Below are 26,600 nucleotides of genomic sequence, written 5' to 3' on the forward strand. Positions count from 1 at the left end.
GAAAGCAGGAGGCAAAGAAGAGCTCCCAAACTGCACAATAGTTTGTTTAACAGGAAAAGCTCTGGAGGCTGGCAGCCCTCCTGAGCCCCTGTCAGAACAATCCCCTGCAAGCAGGGCTGTGTAAACTCAGCAAGCAGACAGGTTTTTGTGTTCCCAACAAATGGAAACTATGTCCTATAAAAGAACTTTAATGGGCAAATGACACTGGATTTTCTTTTTTTGGTTTGTTTTTTTTTTTTCCTGCAGCAGCAGCAGGGTTTGAGATTTTCTTCCTTTTTGCCTTTTTTTCCACTCGGAACACACATTTTATCATGAACCTGAGCAGCACAAATGGACAAACCCCATCAAAAGCTTCAGCTGCACTCAGTATTTCATATTATTTGGTGATGTATCAGCTCTGCAAAGCTTTTTATTTTTTTTTTTTTTAGGACTTCACAGGGGAAAAAAAAAAAAACCTCTTACCTTCGGTGGAAAAACTTTCCCCCTCACAAAAGAGATGTTGTAGAATTTATGAAAACAAAAGTGCCAATAAGATTTTGCTTTAATACCCCAGGGAGAAACCTGATCATCTGCACCAGTAAGAAAAAAAGATGCCTGCACGAGGTGCTCTACTAATTACAGCTGCTTTGGTGGGCAATATCCCTGGTGAAACAGATGTTAGGGACCTATTAACAAAAGTTTTTCAAACATCTGCTTACAATTTGAAGGCAATTGTAAATACAGCACAGAAGGTCAATTGGGCTCATTAAGGTCTATGTGCAAATCTACTGCTGCAGGTTTCTTTTTAGCTAATACTGACTTTTTTTAACACAGGAAATAGAGTTTAATAGCAACTTGTGTCAATTTTGATTGTGATTTCATACAACAACAAACAACAATCGCATGCCTTGTGCTTCACCAAATAACCCATTTTCCTTCCTCTTTTTCCTCTCTACCTACAGCACACTGCCACGGTTCTGTGAGGTAAAGGAAGGGTTAGAAATTGGGCAATTACAGAGAAATGATTGATTTTACTTTTAAACACCAATTATGGATCTTGATAGGAAATCTTCAGTTGTTGAACCAAAGAAAAATGAGTTTTGATTACAACACACGGTTATGAGAGGAAAATTATTCTTTCAAGTGTCAGAACAAAACACAGATGTTCAGCAGGGCTGAAACACTGGAAATCATGGAATGGTTTGGGCTGGAAGGGACCTTAAAGCCCATCCAGTGCCATGGCAGGGACACCTCCCACTGTCCCAGGCTGCTCCAGCCCCAGGGTCCAACCTGGCCTTGGGCACTGCCAGGGATCCAGGGGCAGCCACAGCTGCTCTGGGCACCCTGTGCCAGGGCCTGCCCACCCTGCCAGGGAGGAAAATGTTCCTAATATCCGATCTAAACCTGTAATTTTTCAGTGTGAAGCCATTCCCTGGGTGCTGTCCCTGCATGCCCTGGAAATTGTCTCTCTCCAGCTTTCCTGGGGCTCCTGCAGGCCCTGCAAGGCCACCCTGAGCTCAGCCCAAAGCTTCTCCTGTGCAGGGGAACAATCCCAGCTGTGCCAGCCTTTCCTCCCAGCACAGGAATATCCTGAAACTCACCCAGTGCCAGCCCTGCCATGGCAGGGACACCTTCCACTGTCCCAGAGTGCTCCAGCCCCAGTGTCCAGCCTGGCCTTGGGCACTGCCAGGGATCCAGGGGCATCCCCACCCTCCCAGGGAAGGATTTTTTCCCAATATCCCATCCAGCCCTGCCCTCTGGCACTGGCAGCCATTCCCTGGGTTCTGGCACTGCCAAAGGGAGAGGGACTGAGGCAAAATCCAGGTCTCCAAGGGATTTTTCCCAGTTCACAGGACAATGCACCAGGCCAGGAATGGGATGGGCCAAAACCACAACAGCCATGGCACGAGGTTTGCCTGGTGTGAGGATTGGGCAAAGGATGGGAAAAGTGCTCAGAGGGGAGAAGAAATCACAGGTTCAAACAGAAAAGCAGCCAGAGAATCCCAGAATCCCAGAGTGGTTTGGATTGGGAGGGATTTTAGGGATCACCCAGAGCCACCCCTGCCATGGCAGGGACACCTCCCACTGTCCCAGGTGCTCCAGCCCCAGTGTCCAACCTGGCCTTGGGCACTGCCAGGGATCCAGGGGCAGCCCCAGCTGCTCTGGGAATTCCATCCCAGCCCCTCCCAGGGAACAATTCCTGCCCAATATCCCACCCAGCCCTGCCCTTTGTCAGTTTAAATCCCTCTCTGCCAGGCTTCCTCCAACTGGAACCACACAGGAACAATTTTCTGAGGAACTGCTCCAGAGAATTTCCCCTGATGCTGGACCCAGCAGCAGCACTCAGGACCTGCCAAGCTTCTGCTGCAGATTTTAATCAGCATTCCAATAATCAGGAATACCAACCTGAGCTGGGGTTTGCAGCACTGCTTCCACTGGAAGAGATGCAGTGAAGTTGGTGTCTTGAGTCACAGCTTGAGTAAAGCAGGGTGGATTCTCCATCCCTGGAGGTGTCCAAGGCCAGGCTTGGAGCAACCTGGGACAGTGGGAGGTGCTGGGGTTGGAATGGGATGATCTTGGAGTTCCTTCCAAGCCAAACCACTCTGGGGTTTATTCAATGATTCTGATGAGGTCTCTTCCAGCCCAAAGCATTCCCTGATTTTATCATATCTGTATTAAACCAGATCTGCCCCTCTGTGCAAGGGCCCAACCATGAGCAACCTGCAGCTCAAAAGATTCCTGAACCACTTCCTCTGCATTCCCAAGAACCTGTGTCCCACCTGGAACTGTACCAGTTAAACAGGGAAAAAACCCTTGTAACACAAGCCTGAGAGATTCTGACATACAGAACGTGTATTTATGAAAAGCAGAAGGAAAAATGCTCTGATGTGGAAAAAATCACAGGCTTAAAATCCCAGCCTTCATCTCTACAATAAACTTCATAAATGTGATGGCAAATGCCGATCTATACAAAATCAAAATTAATGATTGTGGAAAAAAATATTTATGAGCATTTTAAGAATCACTAATTTCTGAACCTATCACTACCTGTTAGAATTCACTACAAGAAAATTAATGATTCTGCAGCAATTAAAAGCTTCAGAATATTGTGGCTCACACCAAATGTGGAAAAATTCTACTTTAAGGACTTTGCTGCAAATTTTAAAGAAAACACATCTTAGGAAATAAACACTGAACAGCACCTTCTACTGTCAGTAGTGGTTCCCAGATGAAATTATTAAAAATACATTTGGTATAACAGAGATGAAAGTGTGAAAGTTGTAAGAAGTTCTTGCTATGTGTGACCTTGAAGCTGTGTTCATGCAGATCTGAATAAGGAATATGAGTCCTCCTTGGCCAAACAACAGCTAAATCTGAAAGCAAACACCAGAGCTTGCACACAACATCCCATCAATAAAGACCTGGCCTCACCCAGCCTGGCCCAACATTGCCTGCTTTAAAAACCTACCACCCTCTCCATCTTCTCCCCCACTAAAAAGGATATTTTCAATGACTTTATGACAGCTTTTCCAAGCCATTTCTCCTTCAGCCAGCGACTGGAAGAGCCTGACTGGACTGTGGATTTCTGTATTTCTTGTAAATGTGGTTGGTGATTTCATTTTGCAGGGCTGAGGAGTCTGGAGATTATCATGGATAAGCTGTAAATGAAACTTCCTGATTTTTTGGGGTTTTATCTTCGAGTTCAACTTAGCTGAGCAGGATATCATTAACTGAGATTGAACAGGTAGTAGAATTAACATTATTCTTTGTTTTTAAAAACCTACATCTCCGTTGTGGCAATTCCAGAGACTCCAGGTCCATTCAGACCCAGAAAGAGAAAAGATTGGTGACAGAAATTACCCCATCTCCAACCTTCCCCTCAGAATTCAGGCCCTTTATGGCACAAAACTGATTTTACTGCTCTGACCTGCTTTTACTGCACTGATCTGGGTATTTTTCTTGCCTGAGGAAGTGAGAAGAGAGGGAAAGGAGTAATATTTCATCATGAAAACAGAACTAGGAGCACCTACACGTAAGGACTTAGGAGAGAAGTAAAACTATCATTACCACTTCCACCAGCTTTTAAAATTTCCCATTTAAATCCTGATTCCACTTCACTTATGCAGCTTAAATCAGGATGCCAAAGGAGGAGAAGTCCTTACATTTTATTAGGAGTTAAATGAAAAACGTGTCCCTTCCTTACATCACTTATATTCTTTGGATAGTACTCAGTACCAGTTAATTAAAAACAATTAAAAAAAAAAAAAGGCATTTACTTCCAAATCAAATCCCAGAAATCCCAGAGAAACTGGGTGTGGGAAATGCAAGGATCTCCCCAGAAAAAAAACAAAAAAACAAAAAACCAAAAAGCAGCACAAAGGTAACTCTGATGATGAAAGGATTTGCTCCAAGCCTAGGAGGACATAAAAGATGAAGTTCTACAAAGGCCATTAAGTATTCAGCAGCTCACTGCAAATTACACTAAGCACTTGGTGAAGAAATACTTGGCAGATGTCAGCAGTAAGGAAGCCAAACATGTTCCTTGCACTGAAGGATAATGTAACTACAGAGAGGGTTTGTTTTGGAACCATTTCCACAGCCCAAAAATCATCTGGCAAGGCTGGGTTTACCAAGGAAGAAACAAGAGAGAGCCATGACTGCTTATGTGACAAATCCACATTTCTGCCATTTCCATACTCTGTGTCACTCCTGAAACAAGATATCACCCACCAACTTGGATCAGAAAACATTAAATTCTAAGAGAGACTGCAGCAGAACTTTGAAAACTCAAATATTCGTGTAACCTCTTGTTTTCACAAGTGTTGTACAAACACCACTGAGGACACACCACCACTTTGTACAGTTCAAACCTTCCATCTTTTGGGCTCTGCTACTCCACTCCTATCTTCTGCACTTGGGAACTGCATTCCTAAGTGGGATTCTCAAAGTTAAACCAGGACCTAACCCAGGGAAACTGAGGGATTATTTCCCCTTCTCCATCTCCACACACCCTTCCAGTTCTGAGGAAGGGTGATTGGACATTTAATGTTATAATTAATGCACCGTTAGGTTCCATTTGAGGAAAACTATGCTTAAAGATGAGACAGGAATATATCCTTGGCAGAACTGACCAGGCAGATAAATTATTTCCCCACGTGGGCATTTTTGATGAGGAATCTTTTTATTTGCTCTTCTCTTGCTGTTCTACACATGGATGTTTTTCCCCCCTTCTCTCCTCTCAGCAAGGCACCATTTGCATCAGCACACATCTAATAGGAACTAAATCAACAGATTTAAATCAGAGGGTTCATCAGAAAGCCATAACACAGATTTGCTCTGCCTCAAATTCTTGAAATAAATGCCTGAATTTTTAAATGAAGTTGTCCAGGGCTGTCACCCACACAGGCACCAGTTTTCATGCAGCTTACTGAGACGTGGAGTGAAAATGCCACTGACTTTTATTATTTTTACCATTTGAAAACAGCGTGGCTCCAATCCAAGTCAAAGAAATCATCTGGACAGCTCTGCTCCTCTGGTAATTACATGGTTGTGAGAGTGGCAGCTTCTTGAATAAAACTTCACAATGAGGAGTTATCTGGAACTAATGCAAGTAAGGCAAATTCCTACTGGGATTTAGAAGCACAGGATGGTTTGGAAAGGACTTAAAGCTCACCCAGTGCCACCCCTGCCATGGCAGGGACACCTCCCACTGTCCCAGGCTGCTCCAGCCCCAGTGTCCAGCCTGGCCTTGGGCACTGCCAGGGATCCAGGGATGGAATTGCATCCCAGCCCTGCCCACTCTGCCAGGGAACAATTCCTCATTGCCAAGAGCCCATCCAGCCCTGCCCTCTGGCACTGGCAGCCATTCCCTGGGTGCTGTCCCTGCAGTTCTGATGAAGTGTCCCTCTCCAGAATCCCTGGAGCCTCTTCAGTCCCTGGAAAGCTGCTCTGAGGTGTCCTCACCTCTTCTTCTCTAATATCACAGAATTCCCAGAATCCCTGGGTTGGGAGAGACCTTCCAGACCATCGAGTCCAGCCCAGCCCCAACCCCTCAACTGAACCCTGGCACCCAGTGCCACATCCAGGCTTTGTTAAACACACCCAGGCATGGGGACTCCACCTTCTCCCCGGGCAGCCATTCCAGAACTTTCTCACCATTGCTGGAAAAACCTTTTCCCTGCTCTCCAGCCTGGATTTCCCTTGGTGCAGCTCGAGGCTGTGTGCTCTTGTCTTCAAACCTCTGCACCACCTCACAGACATGGGAGAGACAAAGAGCAGCTACAACTGGACTGCTTGAAAAATCACAGACACTTGGGGATGATGGAAGAAAAGGAAAAAAGAAGATGAGGCCCTTCCCCCTCATTCTCCTGTCCCTATAGGACACAGAGTCCTCCACTCCCAGCTGTTCCAATTCAGTTCAAATTTCCCTGCACAAACCCATGTGAGAACAAGAAAACTGAGCTCACCTCAGCTGGAAGCTCCACTCTTGCTGAGGCTGCCTGAAATCAAAGCACTGAAATTCTCTGAACCATCAGGTGCCTCCCAGGCAGGCACTCAAATTCAGAAGGTCGTGCAAAGACAGAATCTTGGGGTCATGAGAGCTGGAAAAAACCTCTGCAGGGTCATCACATCCAACCTGTGACTGCTCAAACAACTGAGGTGAAAATACAGCCCAGGAGTCTCCACTGGGGAAGGATCTGCAGCATCCCAAACAAAAATCAGCTTTTCCTGAGCAATACAGTTCATTCAAGAGGATAAAAACAGTTTTAATTTGAAATGTCTGACCTTGTCCTATGGCAGAGCAGCTGAAATTCTCAGAATCTGCTCAGACAGAACTCAGCACCATCAGTTCTGTGTGTTTACCCACAAAAAGGCACCTGGCTGTACCTGACATTAAATAGGTTTTCTGTTCAGTAACTGCTTTTCACAGAGAATCAAACTGGTGGTTCCCTTGGAAATTTTTTTTATTTTTTTATTATGGAAAGTGCTTCAAAATGGTGGCCCTACATGTGACATTGATTCCTAAAAAAGGACACTGTTTAAGTCATATTAAATAAACAAGAGTTGTCACACATCAACCTTGCAATTGTCTGCCAGGAGCAGCAGAGCCTGGGAAGGAAATGTTGCATCTCTACTCTGATAAATAACTGAGTAATTGATTCACTATTAGAGATTAATTTTTACAAATTATTAATCACAATAATTTTGATATTGTACAGTTTGTAATCACTTTTAACAGCTTTTCATACAGTATAATTTGGACACTTTTGTGGCCAGTGCTCTGGCCACTGTGTAACTTGTATTTTCAGAACATCATTTATATATGGTGTTTTAGTTTGTGGACAATGGGATAAATATATTATGGCTTTGGACAATATTAAAATATGTTTTGTACATTTAACTTTTGCAGAAGTAGCTGCAACTGTAAAATAATAACTAATGCTTTTGCTTTTGTAACTAACTGACAATAAAAACAACTCTAAAATATTTACAAAATAACTAATGCAATCTGTATGATTAAAAAGAGATGTGATCAATAACTATCAACTAGTAAAATCACAAAACCAAAAAAAATGTTGTAAAAATAAAAAAAAATTAAAATTCACAATTTCTACATGAGTCAAGAATCGAACCATGCTAAAGAATTCCCGGAACATGTAAACAAATTGAAAAAGAATGTTTGAATTTGTATAATCTTCAGAAATATGTATTTGATCAATACAATAAAAAACTATAGGAAAAAAATTGTTATAATTAACTGTGTGCCTCTAACTAATGCTACACACCCAGTGCTGACTATTATCCCTTTCAGCTCTTTTTAGCAAATCTTTAGAAGTTTTAAAGAGTGAAGCTGGTTTCTCACACCTGCCAAAAGCAGCCAAGGAAGCTCCCTCAGGAAGCAGCACTTGAACTGAGCCAGGCAGCCCCAAACCCCAGGGAGGTGTCCTGGATTACAAATGTAACAGGGGCTGTGTGTGTTCTGTTCCCATCTGTCAGAGCTGGGGCAGTTCTCTGCTGTCCATGGGGCAGTTTTTTCTTTCTCTCTCCCACAGCCAATCCTCCCTGCAGGAGATCTCTGCTGTCCATGGCCACTGAGTGTCCCTGCAGGGCTGATCCAATCCCATCATCCCATGGGGAGATGCTGCGCCCAGGGGAGGAGCCAAGCATTCCTACCTGGATCCAATCTGAGGTGCTGGGACAGCCCAGCAGCCTTTGCCCAGTGCATTGCCAGAGGAGCAGCTTCTGCTGCCCTGCATGGCCAGAGGGAGCCCAGGCCCATCTCCAGCAGCCCTGGAGCTGCAGAGGAAAACTCCCCCCTTGTGCAGGATCCCTGCTCCAGCAGAGCCACAGCTGGCACTGCAGGAGGGCTGAGCCCCCGTGGAATCGATGGATTAAAAGAAAAATTTTTTAAAGAAAACACATCTTAGGAAACAAACACCAAACAGCACCTTCCACTATCAGTAGTGGTTCCCAGGTGAAATTACTAAAAATAAATTCAGTATAACAGAGATGAAAGTGTAAAACTTGTAGGAAGTTCTATCTATCTGCAACCTTGAAGCTCTGCTACCAACACCCTGACCCACAGCGTGTCAGCTCCTATTCTCACTCTGTCAGTGTTGTTCTGTATTTCTGCATTCTTATTTTATTTTTCCCTAATACAGAACTGTTATTCCTATTCCCATATCTCTGCCTGAGAGCCCCTTAATTTCAAATCAATAACAATTCAGAGGGAGGGGGTTTGCATTTTCCATTTCAGGGAGGCTCCGGCCTTCCTTCGCCCACACCTGCCTCTTCAAACCAAGACATGCACACACCCCACTGAGGGAAAACCACACCTAGGGATCAGATTCCTCTTGGAATGAGGTGGGATGAGGCACTGGATGGAGATGGAGAGATGGTGAATGTGTTTTGAAACCTGAAAAGCAGAACCAGGCACCCCAGCTCTACCAGAGCACATAAAACTGCAAACACAAAGAAGGCAAAACCTTCGGCCTCACAGCACCTTCCCTGGGTGACCTTAATACCCCACAGCTAAAAAAGACCTTCAGAAAGACTGGAGTACATGACAGTTTAAAAACAAAACAATTTTTCTGTGATTTAAAAAAAAAAAAAAAAGGATATTCCATAATCCACAACCTTAATGAAGCTTTTTAATAACTATGTAGTCGTAGCTTGTACAGACAGCCAAAACTTGATGTTTTTAAAAAAAATTTGGTGTTTAATTTTGTTAACTAGAGGAAGAAAACACCCTGGTTTTCTGGAGAGCAGCTCAGCTGTGTCCCCAGCCCTGTGCTGGAGGTGACAGCCAGCCAGGATGGATGAGCATTCCCAGCAGGCTGCTCCACAGAACTGCCTGGAATCTCCTCTGTCAGCCCCCAGCAGGGAGCCTGGGGCACTGTGGGACACAAAACCACCCCCATTTTATCTCCAACCAAAGCCTCCCATGCCAGCATCCATCAGATAAACACAGGAATAAAAAGCTCATCTGAATCATCTCACAGCAGAAGAAAAACGCAAAAGGAATGACAGCACAGTTGGACTCTTGGTGGTGTTTTTTTGTATTATTTTGCTCATCTCTGAGCTAATACTTTGTAATCTAAATTTAGCTTAGGCTTTCCTTGTATAGTAACCATCCCTTTAAAAAAAATAGTCCCAATTTCCAAGAAGGTTTTGATGGGTATGAGATAAATGCAGATGTAGCCAAGTAACAAAGAGATCTTGGTTCTGGATCCAGTGAATGCAACCCCCACGTTCACATTTCTTTTTTTTAACACCATTTGCAGGTATTTTTGTGAAGAACTGGATGAAGTGTGTGCTTAAAACACTGTAAGAATGATGGAAAATGAGGATTTTAATTTAAAAAAAGCTATAAGCACTCTTTGTAGAAAGCCTTCCTGACACGAGTTAGAGAACATATAAACAAACTAAAATAGAAAAAAATAAATGGAATTAATGGAAAATTTACATCCAAAATTTTGGAAAATCTTGGGTTACCAGAGTTTATGAGCCATGGGTAAAGAGAGGGGAGGGGAGGGGAGAGGGGGAAGGGAGTGGCGGAAGGAAGGGAAGGAAGGGAAGGAAGGGAAGGAAGGGAAGGAAGGGAAGGAAGGGAAGGAAGGGAAGGAAGGGAAGGAAGGGAAGGAAGGGAAGGAAGGGAGGGAGGGAGGGAGGGAGGGAGGAAGGGAGGAAGGGAGGAAGGGAGGAAGGGAGGAAGGGAGGAAGGGAGGAAGGGAGGAAGGGAGGAAGGGAGGAAGGGAGGAAGGGAGGAAGGGAGGAAGGGAGGAAGGGAGGAAGGAAGGAAGGAAGGAAGGAAGGAAGGAAGGAAGGAAGGAAGGAAGGAAGGAAGGAAGGAAGGAAGGAAGGAAGGAAGGAAGGAAGGAAGGAAGGAAGGAAGGAAGGAAGGAAGGAAGGAAGGAAGGAAGGAAGGAAGGAAGGAAGGAAGGAAGGAAGGAAGGAAGGAAGGAAGGAAGGAAGGAAGGAAGGAAGGAAGGAAGGAAGGAAGGAAGGAAGGAAGGCATCTACCCTGCAGCCCTCACTCTCTGGGATTTTGGGTTCCAAATCCCACACATTCCATCTCACTTGGTTCATGCTCACAATATTTCACTGCTTAGCTTGGCAAAGCATCAAAATAGAACTTTTTCACTCCTCTTAACCTCTGCTGTTGGCACACACCAACTTATTAAGCTCAGGACTCACAGCAAATTCCCATTTTCCCTCCAAACCAATATAATCCTGTTGTCATCAACATCCCCTGCTACAGCCCCAGCCAACTGGAGAATATTCCCTTTTTCCTCCCAGGGAAAGGGCTCCAGTTTCTATCCAGTTATTCCCCAATTACTAATGAAAGAGAATTCATCAATGAATAATTTTCTGTTCTGATGACCACTGAGTGCTGAACTCTCCAAGCAGTGCATTAGATGAGTAACAGAATATTGAGTAGGATCCTACTATTCCAATTACCTGCGCTCCCAAACTCTCCTACTGAACATTCCCTGTCCATGCCATGTTGGAATAAAAACCAGAGGAGTCTGAGGAAGAACCTGCAGGCATCCTGAGTGGAAAAGGATCTGCCTGGTGTGTGATAATTCACTTGTGGGGAGTTCTGGAAGGAACTGGAGATGGGATTTCTGATTTTTTTTTTGATGATGTGGTTTATCTTTCTTATCTCCTACACAGGCAGGAAGGGTAAGTTCAGCTCACATTGTTACAGTACGGTTCAGAAGGTCCCAGGACCCTCAGTTACAAGACCTTTTAAGGATTATTAAGCAATAAAACACTGCCAACAATAATATTTATGTTTTTGACCCAATTCTTAAATATGTTGTTTTATGGACCCATGTTGCAGTGTGAGCTTTCTTAGCCAATCGTGTTCTGACACACAAACCTACAGTGCTGCACTCTGAACTCCTTGTTTACCTTGATGCCTCAGGTTTTAGTTTTTTCTATTTTTCAGGTTCTGTGCTGCTTTAGTGTGTGGGTCTGGGCTTCACATTCTGGGATGGTGAGCTCTGTGCACAGAGCAGGGAGACAAAACAATTCCTGCTCCAGCTGGGCACCAAGGACAAATGATCCAAATCTCAGCCCCAGAGCACAAACCCCGTGGGCTGGAGAGAGAAAAACAAGCAGGGTGGGACTGCAGGGGCTAAAGCTGGAATGGGACAATGAACTGCAAGGTGCAAATGGAGCAGAACTGATCCCAGGGACAGACCCCGTGCCCGGCCGTGCATTTTGGGGCCATTTTGGTTCATCTTGGGTGCAGCCCTGGCTGGGCTCTGGTGCTGCCCAAGGTGCATCCATGGAGGAGATGCTTTGAATCAATCCCTGCTTTATTCTGTAGCTCTGCCCAGCCTCTGCTCTGGGGCAGCCTGCACAAGGCATCAACCTCTGTAACTACTTTTATTTTTTCTATATCTTAAACTCTAAAACTCTAAACATTCCTTTACTTAGCTTAATGTGTCTCTGTTTTAAACTGGATTGTTGGATTTTACAAATCCCCATTCTCCCTTCCAGCCCCTCAGTTTGGGAGCCTTTCCCAAGGTCTCAGATCAAATCCTGGGTTTCATTCTAAGCTTTGGCTTCCAGGCCCAAAGTTCTGAGAGTTCCCTGCATTTCAGATTGCAACATTAGTGACCGACCTAGACTCTGTAAAATAAGAAAATGCCAATTTTTCTCCCATATTCTTCCCTTTTCCTTCTATCCTCCTCCCCAAAACTGGACTAAAACTCTGCAGAGTCAATGGCTTCTCTGCTTCTTTTACTCTCTGGTTTCTGGTGAGTCAATCAACACTAAGTGTGCAATGTTTTACAGCTCTTCTTGCAGACACCCCAAAAAGGCATTTCTGTACCTCTTCTTGGCTACTCCTATTTCTGTATAAAATACAAGGGGGGAAAACCCCATAAATTGCTATTTCTGCAACCCATAGCTGAGAAAAAGGTTTTTTTCTAGTATAAAGAAAGCCAATATGTGAGTTTATAATTGAAATAAGATTGATTTCTTCTAATTTATTGGTTTTTACCTATCAGGAAGCCACTATCAGGATTATTTCAACAAGAAAATATTTGGTTTTCTCTGGAAAGATTTAAGTTCTGCAATTTCTAGTTTTAATAATTCGTACTAATTAAGTAAGCTGTAGCAACAAGAGGTTATATTTATCCATCCCAAACATGAAATCAAACAAAAAAAAAAAACCCAAGTAACTAAAAAGAACAAGAAAGGAAATAAAAATTACTGATTGCAGGAAAAATTAGAAATGTGTGAGGAAAATACTGGGAATAGAAATAAATATAACGCAAATAGAAAATGTCTGTTTTGTTATCCCCAAAAAGCTGATTTGCGAACTTTTCAAACTTCAATTTTCAAACTTTGTCTAGAATAGGAATTAAAAACCAATTCGTCCCATCCCTGGAAGTGTTCAAGGCCAGGCTGGAGCAGCCTGGGACAGTGGAAGGTGCCCCTGCCCATGGCAGGGGTGGCACTGGATGGGTTTTAAGGTCCCATCTATCCCAAACCATTCTGTAATTTAATAATTGTGTAATTTTATGATTCTCAGTCTAAACTGAGCGGCAGCACAATGCTGATATAAAGACAGAAATACTAAGATCAGAGCAAGCCAGGCAAACCAGCAGCAGTCCCAGCACTGCCCTGAATTTCCAACACCTTCACACTCAAAAGCTCTCGGGTGCTTCCCTACCACAAGAAAAACCCAAATATCCACTCACAGCTGATCCTCAAAAGCTTGGCAGGAGGTGATGGCTCTGTCTTTCCAACAGATGGATTCTCCAGCATTCCACAAGCATCACTCCCTGCTAACCTGACATGCTCTGCTGACTTTGAATGGATTCCATGAACTCTTCATGCCATCAACCACCAGAGCAGAGCTGAAATGTGCATTAAAGCAGGTGGCCACCAGCAATTCCTTTTTATTTCCCACATCTGGCACCACTCTCCATATGGAGTTTATACATTATCTGTTGCTAATAAATCATAAAATCATAGAATCATGGAATGGTTTGGGTTGGAAGGGGCCTTCAAGATCATCTGAACTCTGAAGTTTTTCTATTGATACTTAGCAGATGCAATACAGTGAGTATTTTTTATCCAAAAAGTGCGAGGTAATATATTGTAAACTGCATTTTTAAAAGCAGGCAATATAAGAAATCTTTGGGATTCAGATTAGGTATTTAAATATTATTATAACTGTAAGAAAGACTGAAAGGATGATTAAAAATAAACCAGGAGAGCAGGACATCAGCATTTGCAGATTCAGTTATGACCACAAGCAAAGTTATTATTTAGTGTCAACAAAATAAGGGGTGCACTCCTTCCCTCACACTCCCCAGTTCCCAATTAAAACAAAACAATTAGGACTGGAACCACCATGTGCTTAACTGGAATTCTTACCAGTCTTTAACTTCAGAAAAATCCGAAAAATCCCACCTCAACATTGAGCTGATTAGATTTCAGTTGACAATCTGCCAGTGGAACAGGGGAGTCTTGGGCTTGTGATCATTAATTGTTTGATAAGTGCTTTAACAATGATTGTTCCCCAATTCATGCTGCAATCTCCCTACATCTCATTTATTTTACATTAAGCTTGGAGTATTTGCTTAAGAATAACCAGTAAAAATTTGTTTCCCTTGAATTTTTATTTCCTTCTTCCTGTATCAGCTCCATCTCCCTCCTTTTCTTCCTTGTCCAGTTCTCCCTCTTCATCTTCCTAAGTGGATGGGCAGCCTGATGATCCATTTGAATAAAAATCCAATTAAAAATGTCCATGGGACACTTCCTTGCTGCATTCCACAACTCCTTAATGCAACGAGCCACGAGAGCTTTGTGTTTGCAAAAAATCCTGTAAAACCCTTAAGAGTTTTTTTCTTTTTTTGATGTAAGATAATATCACCAGTAAAAAAAAAAAAGTGTAAAAATAGTGTCAGTTCAAGTTTACAAAAAAACTCTGGACGTTCATCTACGTTTAAGAGTTCAGCAAAAAGAACAATGCCAGTAAATTTCTGGAGAGCAACATGAGGTACAGGATTTTATAGCAATCCTGGGGATCACAAAGCTGAAGTGGGGGAACCTCACTTTTTTTTACACACCATTCTCCAGGCTGTGACATTTCAGGCTCAATGATATGAGGTGTGATAAATGCAAGCCCTCGTTTGAATACAAACAGATTCTTAAAATATTTTAACTAGGACTATAAGTGAAAATAAATTAGGCCAGTGGGATTTAGGGCAAGAATTCAGATTCTGTGGGATTTTCTATGTTTACTGCTTAAGACAGAAATTACACAAGCTTTCAAAGCTTTTGGCTCTAGAAACAAGCACTTGAAATTAATTCTAAAACGAAATCACTCTCTTCTGACTGGCAACATAAGAATGAACAAAAATTGGTGTATTTATTCTTAACCACACCAGAACAGGTGCTGTGTGAATTTCCCCAAGCAGCCATGCTTTGTTTCCCAGCTCCTACTTTGCTTCCAGAGGAAATCCAACTTCTTTTTCTTCCTTTTTCTTTTTTTTCCTTACAAAAGGAACGAGAGGGAGATGTGCAAAATGGAAAACTGTGATCTAACTTTGAGATTCTAATAAATTTACTCCTGCTCTTTTCACTGAAATCTCAAGGGAATCATTCTGACTTTGTGCAACTGCATTTGGTTGTAGCTCAGCCTTTGGATCTTTCATAGAATCCCAGAATGGTTTGGGTTGGAAGGGACCTTAAAGCCCATCCAGTGCCACCCCTGCCATGGCAGGGACACCTCCCACTGTCCCAGGTGCTCCAGCCCCAGTGTCCAACCTGGCCTTGGGCACTGCCAGGGATCCAGGGATGGAATTCCATCCCAGCCCTGCCCACCCTGCCAGGGAACAATTCCTCATTCCCAATACCCCACCTAACCCTGCCCTCCTTCAGCTGACGGCGATTCCCCCTTGTCCTGTCACTCCACCCCTTGTGAAATGTCCCTGTCCATCATGTGGGCAGCAATCTGTTAATCAAACCCATTCTCAACTCACGTGGATGCCCAACTATTATTCTGTTTTATCTGAATGCAACATTGGCAATACATTCCTTCATTAGTCTGATGATTAGAAGTCTAAGAAAGAGGTTTGGGACAAAAATGCAAATCCAGGATTTCTCCAAGGTTCAAGCTACTCCATGAGCTTAATCAGGGGGTGGGAAAGTTGACTCTTCTGATCACATTATCAGTGGGCAGGCCTGGCACAGGGTGCCCAGAGCAGCTGTGGCTGCCCCTGCATCCCTGGCAGTGCCCAAGGCCAGGCTGGACACTGGGGCTGGAGCACCTGGGACAGTGGGAGGTGTCCCTGCCATGGCAGGGGTGGCACTGGGTGGGCTTTGAGGTCCCTTCCAACCCAAACCATCCATGATTCTGTGATTAATGACATACCTAGTTCTTCTATGCCATACGCTCCCCTTTTTAAGTCCATCACACTGTCCTAGACTGATTTATGACTGGGTTTGAGGTTTTGAAGTTATTTTTATAAGCACATGACTTTATTTAAGACTATATTCTGCTCTGAGCTCATGTGAAAAGGCAAAGTTGGCTGTTTGATGAACACAATGATATCTTTCTCAATGAAGTACAAATATCAATCCCTGAGTACTTCTGGGCAGTTTAAGCTTAGGCAGCATTTCCTTTTCCAAAATAAAAGTTACAATTCAAGAACAAAATTGACAGCCATGGAATTAGCAAACCAAGAGCAATAATATACACATAATATGTTGCATTTAATATTACTTATAACAAGATATCATATGTATTATGGCATATTGTATTCAGCTACACGGATCATATGCTTCAAGCTAATCCTCCTCTTCAAAGAGCTGCAATGATTTGAAACTTCAGCATTCAATTTTTTCACTTTATTACCAAATTCCTGGTTTCAAATGCGGGCATGAAAACAGCACTGTGTAAAACAAACCAGCAAAATGTGACTGAAACCCTGCCATGACGATTCCTTCACTCTTGTTTTAGCTGTGCAGCCTGCCAGGGTTTCCCTCAGATTTAAGGAATTATTCCACTCAGACTTAATAAATTATTCCCCTCAGATTTAAAGAACAATTTCCCTCCGATTTAAGGAAAGATTCCCCTCAAATTTAAGGAATGATTCCCCTCAGATCTGAAAAACAATTTCCCTCAGATTTAAGGAATGATTCTCCTTAGATTTAAAGAACAATTCACCTCAGATTTAAAGAACCATTCCACTCAGATTTAGCAATGATTTCCCTCTGATTTAAAGAATGATTCCCCTCAAATTAAAGAAATAATTCCTCTCAGATTTAAAGAAAGATTCACCTCACATTTAAGGAATCATTCCCCTTAAATTTAATGAATGTTTCCCCCCAGGCTTAAAGAACAATTCCCTCCAGATTTAAAGAACAATTCCCTCCAGATTTAAGGAACGATTCCCCTCAGATTTAAGGAATTATTCCCATCAGATTTAAAGAAAGAGTCCCCTTAAATTTAAAGAACAATTTCCCTCAGATTTAAGGAACAATTCACTCTGACTTGAAGAACCATTCCCCTCAGATTTAAAGAAAGATTCCCCTCAGATTCCAAGGAACGATTCCCCTTAAATTTAAGGAATGATTCCCCTCAGATTTTAAGAACAATTCCCCTCAGATTTAAAGAGCAATTCCCCCAAATTTAAAGAACATTTTCCCTCAGATTTAAGGAACAATTCCCCCAAATTTAAAGAGCAATTCTCCCAGATTTAAAGAATAAGTCCCCTCAGATTTAAGGAACAATTCCTCTCAGATTTAAGGAAGTATTCCCATCAGATTTAAAGAAAGATTCCCCTTAAATTTAAAGAACAATTTCCCTCAGATTTAAGGAACGATTTCCCTCAGATTTAAAGGACAATTTCTCCCAGATTTAAAGAAGAATTCCTCTCAGATTTAAAGAAAGATTCCCCTCAGATTTAAGGAATTATTTCCATCAGATTTAAGAAAAATTCCCCTTACATTTAAGGAACAATTCCCCTCAGATTTCAAGGAACAATTCCCCTCAGATTTAAGGAACGATTTCCCTCAGATTTAAAGGACAATTTCTCCCATATTTAAAGAACAATTTCCCCCAGGTTTGAAGAACAATTTCCCCCAGATTTAAAGAGCAATTCCCCAGATTTAAGGAACAAGTCCCCCAGATTTAAAGAACATTTCCCTCAGATTCCAGGCTGCTCGGGGCTGTGGTGGTGTCCCTGTGATAATGGGGATTGTTCAGGAACTTCCAGCAGCAGGGAAACCCAATCTCCCCCTGGAGTTCAGCACGGGTTAATTGTTCTGCCAAACGGGAATCTTTATTTTATGACTCAATTCCCACTGGGAATGCCAAACCTCCCTCTGCACTGCAAGCAGGGGGCCCACTCCTTTAACAGGAAGAAAATCCACTGATTTTACACAACAACAAAAAAAAAAAAGAAGAAAGAAGGGCACATTTTGCCTTCAGTTCCGTGGAAAATCAGGCACACAAGGTGCGTGACAGGAAAATAGGGACCTGATTGTTCGGTGCCCACAGGAATGGTGCACGACAGGTGGAGAGAAAATCAGGGGAAAGTGACGCAAAGGAGACGCCAAATCCCAACAGAGAAATCCTTCAGCAAGTGTGTCCTGGAAAATGGTATGGCAGGGAAGAGTCTGGGAATGGCACAGGAGCAAATCAGTGCCAAAAACTTCCCCATTCTTCCAGGGAAGGAACAGACTCTTGGCTGTGTCACAAAAACTCCAAAATTCCTGCGTGATCTTTTGTTATCGGGCTGAGCTTCCCCCAGCACTGGCTGGTGCAAAGCGCTGCCCATAAATGAATGGCACAATAAAGTATGAAATATTATACATTTAAAACTAAATTAGCAAAAAAAACCCTCCTGTTGAACTTAATTTGATTTGATTTAAGGGAAACAAACTTTACTCTGCTATATGAGCTGGTCTTTAGCACCAAAGAAAGGCACAAAATACTGCCTATAAAAAAAAAAATCCTTGAGCAGCTATTTAATGCACCAAGATTTTGTTTTGAGGATAAAAATCCTTCAATCACTTAAATAAATTAAAAAATGGAAGCTTAGAAGTTAGTAATAAAAGTGATGTTAATAATGAAGCGATATAATATACATACATACATACATACATACATATATATATATTACTATATCATATATATATATTACTATATCTAGGAATATAAAGAGCAGGTCTATTGTTTTTAGTACCAAACTTTGGATTACAAGTAAGACATTAGTCAAGCACAGCATTCCTATCCCATCCTACAGTTTCACAAAATCAAGGGATCTGAGTTTTTAAAGGCAGTATGAACTACTGTGACCTCGATATCCAAACTGACAAAATATTTTTGGGTTATGTAGCTGCAGAAAAGATAGAGTATAGGAGATACTCAGTGTTAAAATGCAAATAACCTACTGAACAGCACATGGTTTTATAATTTCCTATTCAAATTTCCTGTTTCCTGAGAGAAAGGCACCTTTCCTGCAAGGAAGAATCCCTCCTGCACACCGTGGTATTCTCCAACTCCCCAACCAAAATTCCTGAGGGACAAGGGTGGAGGGGGTTAATTTATAAAACTGTTAATGTCTGTGACAAAATACTCATTTTTAGCAGGCTAAAAATGTACTGGGAGAGTCTCATCATGCTGAAATACAAAGATTATCAGGGAACCAGGGAATGGTTTGGGTGGGAAGGGGTCTTAAAGCTCATCCCAATCACTCAGTTTTTTAAAAATACAGTTTGAATGGAGAGTAAGGGGCATTGCCAAGGTGCAAGGAATAACTAAACACAGAGTAAAACATAACAAGGACTTGGAAACCAAATTAAAAACCCCCCAGTCCCTAAGACAGTTTGGCAATCTCAGCTTGTTTGCCTCTGCAGTGCCATTCCCATCTCCTTCAATTACACACTGGTTTTCCTTAACTCAGACCTGCATCAGCAGCATCCGTATTTCAATCCAGCTAAACCAAGAGTTTTCAAATAAAATGAGTCCTCATGCTCACTTCCCAAAATCAGAGCTGCAGTTCAGCTTTTCACAATTCAGCAGTATGAATCTAGAAAAGTAAAAGGACACCAGTGATAGAAAAGACTTTCTTCTGCAAAGCTTGTAGCTGTTTGGAAATTGTTTACTCTCAACTGACATTTTATTTAAATATCCTATTCAGCAGTTATGAAAGGAACCTCAGCCCACATTTCACTTCCACTAAAATTCACCACTTTTGTGTCAAACTTTCCCTAACAATGGCACTTTGTGCTTCTTAAATATTGGAGAAAAGGGATTCATGATGGCATTTCATACAGAATATATCCCATGCCGGTTTAGTCACGTGTAAATCAAATTTTTTGCCAACTGAAACACTGAAAGGGGATCTAAGATAAAGAACAAAACTGAAATTTCTATCTCATAATATAATTTCAGTGAAATGCTCATGAAACCATTCCACCCAATTAGAGTGAGTAGAAATATTAGAAATAGAAATATTTCTTTGTTAATCTCAAGCCTTATGAGTGTAATAAGTGTATTATGTATATACACACACTATATATATATATATATATATATATATATATATAGTGTGTATATACATAATACACTATACATATATATAATATATATATAATATATATATATTATATATATACATAATACACTTTCTATATATATATATATACACACATTTTAAGTCTAAAATGTAACACTTGTATCACTACACCAGATGCAGCCTCAAAAACAATGGTTTCATTTTAAAACCTGCACTCCCAGGGATGCTCTGAGGAGCCAAGGAAAGTGGAACCGTTTCTGGCAGGGTTAACCTGCTCAGGTGGCATTAGGATAAACATCTGGGAAGAAAAGGTTTCTGAAACTCACAGAAAGAATTTCCATCTAGAGAAAAAAACAATGTTTGGGGAGGATTTGAAATTTCAGTTTGAGAAATAAAAGTTGCAGTGCTTTTAAAAAATAGCCTGAAAGGACTTGGAACATGAAATCACAGAAGGAATATTGATCATTTAAAACAACATATGACAGTTTTAGGAATTTTTATTTGACAACTAGGCCAATGCCATTAAATTTTGGGTACCTGCAGGTGAATTCCCACTTTGCTGTGACCTCAGGACACACAAATACAGACCAGGGACAGTACAGTGAGCACCAAGCTCCCCAGCCACCATCTGGAGAGCTAATGAACAATCAAGGGATCCCAAATTAAACAACACAACTTTCCCTTAGAATCTTTAGGACAACACTGTCAAGTCCAATCTATTCCCTCAGCCTCCAGAATCAATTTTTCAAACTTTATGACAGGTCTAATAGTTCCCACCTGTTGCTCCTGCCTGACTTTTGACTGGCACGTTCCCAGCCAGGGTGGAAATGCAGACAAAGGCCCCTATTAGGCTCCGGCTGTTTCTCCACTGTGAGCTTGCTCAGCCATTAAATTAATTCCAGCCCCCTTTTCCCCCTTCCATCCCTTCATTTTTTGGGGGGGTTATGGAAATTTGGGGAGGTGGAAAAGGGAGATGAAAGTTTGGCATCCAGTTGGTGGGAGAGGTATGAGAAAATCCAAAGCGGCAGAAATTAAATGCTGAATTTTTTGGGATAATTTACTAATTCAACAATTTATAACAAATCCCAATCATTAGGTGGTGTCTGTATATTTTTAACCATCAAAACTTGGTAAAATTTGAGACAAATTTGGGAGACCCTACTTTGGAAAAGGGAAATTAAAGTTTGGCATCCAGTTGGTGGGAGAGGTATGAGAAAATCCAATGTGACAGAAGTTAAATGCTGAATTTTTTGGATAATCTACTACAACAAATCCCATTCATTAAGTCCTTGAGGTGTCTGTATATTTTTAACCAACAAAACTTGGTAAAATTTGAGACACCCTACTTTGGAAAAGGGAAATAAAAGTTTGGCATCCAGTATGAGAAAATCCAAAGCGGCAGAAATTAAATGCTGAATTTTTTTTGATAATCTACTAATTCAACAACTTACAACAAATCCCATTCTTTAAGTTCTTAAGTGTCTGTGTATTTTTAACCATCAAAACTTGGTAAAATTTGAGAGACCCTACTTTGGAAAAGGGAAATAAAAGTTTGGCATCCAGTTGGTGGGAGAGGTATGAGAAAATCCAATGTGACAGAAGTTAAATGCTGAATTTTTTGGATAATCTACTATAACAAATCCCATTCATTAAGTTCTTGAGGTATCTGTACATTTTTAACTATTTTTAACTATCAAAACTTCGTGAAATTTGAGACAAATTTGGGAGACCCTAATTTGGAAAAGGGAAATTAAAGTTTGGCACCTTTTGGGAGAGGTATGAGAAAATCCAATGTGACAGAAGTTAAATGCTGAATTTTTTTGATACTCTACTAATTAAACAACTTACAACAAATCCCATTCATTAAGTCCTTGAGGTGTCTGCATATTTTAAACCATCAAAACTTGGTAGAATTTGAGAGAGTCGAATTTGGGAGATTCTAACAGAGTCCTTCATGCAATGCCTGAATAAAGTGTTGCAATGTTTTTCTGGGAATCCTGAATGATCAAAGAGTAACTGTTTTTTCTTTAAGCCAAGAGAATTCTTTTTCCTGAGATGTTCTTTCCTTTCATTCAGAACTGACAATGAGACACAAGCACCACACACTTTTCCTAACAAATTAATATTGGTTCCTTTGGAAGCACCTTAAAAAACTGACAACTTTTTCCCTCAATAAAAATTACCTGATTTTTGCATCGATTTCTAGATGCAAAATTTGCATCAATTTCTAGATTACGAAATGCTATCATTTAAATCTCAAGGTTCTTCAGTGAGCTGCAAATCACAAGGATTACATTATTCCATTACCCATGACAACAGAGTATTTACAGCATCAGCCATAACACCTAAGACAATTATTTTAACTTTATAAAAGAAAGGTCTTTTTGGAGGATAAATTTAAGATAGATTATTAATAAATTAATAATTCAAATTATGATCTGCCCAGGACCATCTTCCTAGCATAAGATGTGTAGAATCAGGATTTGTAGTTTACAACTTACCTGAAAATTAACTATTTAAGCCTCAGATATGTAGAGTCAGGATTTGTAGTTCAGAACTTACCTGAAAATTAACTATTTAAACCTCATCATGATGGGGGAAATCTTGAAGACCTACATCTGTGAGCACTTCATTGTATTTGGATTATTTAATATAAAAAACCAACTTTTAAACATATCTGAAAAATCAAGACCACTTCTCTTATCTCCCTTGCCTTGATAATTAATGACTCATAAATTGGACAGATTCCATTTAGCTTGTTGCAAATCAAATCCCAAACCTCTGAATTAAACACTTCATTTTACCAAAACAAACTGAGGGAAGAAACCTCTTGATTTATTCAATTATCACCAATTTCTTCACAATCCTCCTTTCAACCCTGTGGGCTGAACATGCTGTGAGCACTAAAAATGAAGAGGCAAATGCTACAAATAACTGAATTTCTGTAAAATAACTTTCCATGGCCTCTTATCAAACTGGCAAGTCTTTATCTCTGCAAAAGCCACTGCAAAATCAGCTGCAGGATTAAATCTGGTGGAGGGGATTTGCAAAATTAGACAGCAACTTTTTGTCTAATGTGTGGATGTTTGAACACACAGGGAATGGTTTGGAGTTGAAATTTGTATTTCTCCACAAATTGCAATTTAGGCTCTCAGGCTGAGAACTGAAGCCATTATTGTTGGTTAACTCTTCAGTGACAACAACACTCATGGCAATTTAATCTAGATTAAAGAAAAAAAATCCCCCCAAAAGAATTCCTGAGTTTGTTTTTCACCTGTAAAATTCATCTGCGATTTCTGCGGATAAATTAACCCTGATATTCAAAACTTGCTGCAGGCCTGGAGTTTCTGTCCTGAATGGCAACAACTTCCCCAGGACAGTTTTTTCCACCAGATTTCCACTAAACACGACAGTACAGCCTTTGTGCACAGACTCCAGGCTGAGATTTAGTAACTGTGATTTTCCTATCACTTAATCCCATTTAAACTCTAACGAGGAACCTTCTCTGAGGTATCCCACAGCTCATTCACAAGGGTCATCTGTGTGACGATGAAAGAACCTCTAGCAGAGCCCTAATCCATGTTTTAGGAGCACAAACCAAGCACTAAAGAGCATTTTAGGGAAATATTCAGCAAAAGAAATGAGAGAAAACAGGGAGGTTAAAACTAGGGGCACAACCTGCTTGGTATCACTCTCAAGTATTGCTTGGTATTACCTCCTTGGTATTGCTCTCAAGGAAGAGGCTTAGAGAATAACTTCCACTAGAGAATGTATTTAATCTCCTAACTATGAATATTTATTAAATCAAATTTTCTTATGGTGATGTTCAGAGGAATAAAGATTAAACTCCACTACCAAGGAAAAAGTTGTCCTACTCAGCTTTCCTCACCCTTTATGGCTCAGTATTTTATATATTATCAATTATATATATATAGTTTATATATATTGATAATACATAATTTATATCTTATCAATTAATATCCTGTGAACATAAAGTTCTTTACTTCATGTCCAGTTTCCAGCTTTCCCCACTCTTTAGGGCTCAGTATTTTATATCTTATCAATTAATATCCTGTGAACATAAAGTTCTTAACCTCATGTCCAGTTTCCAGCTTCCCCACCCTTTATGGCTCAGTATTTTACATATTATCAATTAATATCCTGTGAATATAAAGTTCTTTACTTCATGTCCAGTTTCCAGCTTTCCCCACTCTTTAGGGCTCAGTATTTTACATCTTATCAATCAATTAATACCCCATGAGGATAAAGTTCTTAACTTCATGTCCAGTTTCCAGCTTTCCCCACTCTTTAGGGCTCAGTATTTTATATCTTATCAATTAATATCCTGTGAATATAAAGTTCTCCACTTCATGTCCAGTTTCTCTCTGAGCATTGTGTGTTACCACAATTATGAATTCTGAAGTTCTTGACTTTGTGTCCAGCTTCTCTCTGAGCATTGTGTGAGCATTACCACAATTAAAAATTCCCAATCAGAAAATTGACACAGGATGCCCTGGATCCCCATCTTACCCATCCAGAAGATTCATGGTTGTCGTGGTCACCTCAGTGAAGAGAAGGATCTTTCCCAGCTTCTTGGTGTGGAGATGCTGCTGATAGGTCTGGAGGCTGAAATGCTCTGAGGAGAAGCTCCCCATCTCCGTGATCACGGGCACCAGGGACGGAGTCACCTCCACCTTGGACTCACAGGACGGAACAAACTTCAGGGACACCTTGCTGGACGCCCTCAGCCCCTCGGCATCCACGTTCCCCTCCAGCCATTTCAGGAAAGCAAGATGGATTTCCTGTGGGCAAGGGCAACAAGATCAGAAAGGCAGATTGCCCCATGTGAGGACACACCAACGTTCTTCCAAAACTGGTTTTACTCAAGCAATCTTCTGCTTCAAAACAGGGAAACTTTTCCTCCTCAAAAACGAAGCTCTGCTGCACGTACTTGACACTCTCCTAGAGTCAAGACCGCGCTCATTTGAAGATTAATTAAGCTTAATTTGTCCCTGTAGCAGGGATTGTAGTGCTCTTGTTGGTAGTGCTCTACACCCTGAAGCAAGGAGGGCACACATTCATTTTCACCGTGCTGAGATGCTCTGCTGGAGGAAGCCCTGTAGTCCAGCACTAAGGGCTGGATTGAGCCTTTTTCTGACCCAGAGATGGGGCAGCTGAGAGGTGTTTTAAAACCTTTTATTCCATTTTCAGTCTCATGAGAGGGGTGAGACAATACAGGTGTTATAATTCACAATCAGAAGCTAATTATTTCCTAATTACAATGCACTGTAAGTGTTTCTTGGCCTATCAGCTTTAGCCACACCATGCTGGAAATGCCTTAAAGCCAAACATCTAAAATTACCCCTCATGGGTCCCACTGCAATGTATCTTTCACAGTTCTGTTTCTCCAGATTATCCAGTCTTTTTTACAAAACCATCCTTTGAAACTTGTTTCCAGCTCCATTTCTCTCTCAGCAATGTCTGTCCTACTCCAGGGCATTTCTAAGGCAGCATTTCTTGTCTCAAGGTTTGCTCACAGATGCACACACTGTGTGAGCCTTCTGTCAGGCTTGCAGAATTCCCTACAAATCCATTTCCCACAACTAAGACTCAACTTGAAGGCCAAACCAGCAGTTTAAAAAACCCATTTAGTGATTTCTCAGTGGAATATCTGCTAAAGCAGGTCACACCTCCAGCTAAAGGATGATTTACTGCTGCCAGTACCCCTGTGGTGACACCCTGCACCAACTGCTCCACATTCACTCTTTCTGGAGATAAATTCTGCTTTGAGAGGTTTGATATGTTTGCCACAACTTCAGGAACAGCCACAAACACAGATTCTGGGGCTTTTTGCTCAGTGTGCAGCTTAAATTTCAGACAGTTGAAGTTGTCTTTTATGTGATAAATGAAACCACAAAAAAATTGTGGCTTCAATTCGACTGGAAATAAGGCACTAGTGATGCTTGCCCTCAAATTTCCAAGAGGAAGAGATCTGATTTTTAAACAAAAAGGTTCCAAAGCAAACCCACACCCCTCCTTCCCACCACTGCTGTATCTGAGAACTGGAATACATTTCCTGTGAGTGCTGAAGGCAGGACTAACCTGCCCTTGAAGATGTGTCTGAGCTCCAGCCCAACTCCTCAAAACCCACAAACTGAGAGCAAACTCCCCACAAACACTTATCCACCCAAGAACTGCTCCTCCTTTCCTCATCCCTCTGTTCTACCTGGAGAAGGAGTGGGAGCAGTGCTCCTGTTCCCAACACCTTCCCCTGGATTTCCACCCCCAGCAATGACCTGCTCTCAAATTCCACAGCCCGTGCTGTCAGCCCAGGGGCAGAACAGGACACAAAGGAAAGAATAATGTTTCCCAAATTCTGTCAAGCCCCAAGCCTAAGAGAGGCTCGGCAGCTAAATTTTAGTTACAGAGAAATTACTCCTCATTTCTTGCTTTCTTAAAGCTCCCTCTGAATATTTTCTGTCTAAACTCTTGGACAAAATATCTTTAAATATTTCCTTCCCCCCCTCTCCTTTTCTTTTTTTTTTTGCTCTGCATCATAAATGA

The 26,600-nt window shown here is 41.4% G+C and overlaps 1 protein-coding gene across 3 annotated transcripts in view; it reads right to left on the reverse strand.

Moving 5' to 3' along the window:
- The window catches only part of HLCS (holocarboxylase synthetase), a 153,037-nt gene that overhangs the window by 79,854 nt on the left and 46,583 nt on the right, over nucleotides 1-26,600 (reverse strand). For all 3 annotated transcript variants that reach the window (XR_004982280.1, XM_036404865.1, XM_036404784.1), the window contains exon 6: nucleotides 24,567-24,838. Coding sequence is in view for 2 of the 3 variants with exons in the window: in XM_036404865.1 (XP_036260758.1) it covers nucleotides 24,567-24,838 (272 nt within the window). In the remaining variant the exon portion in view is untranslated. The remainder of the gene's footprint in view (nucleotides 1-24,566; nucleotides 24,839-26,600) is intronic.

Source organism: Molothrus ater, chromosome 2, assembly GCF_012460135.2.
Source record: "Molothrus ater isolate BHLD 08-10-18 breed brown headed cowbird chromosome 2, BPBGC_Mater_1.1, whole genome shotgun sequence".
Lineage (NCBI taxonomy): Eukaryota > Metazoa > Chordata > Aves > Passeriformes > Icteridae > Molothrus > Molothrus ater.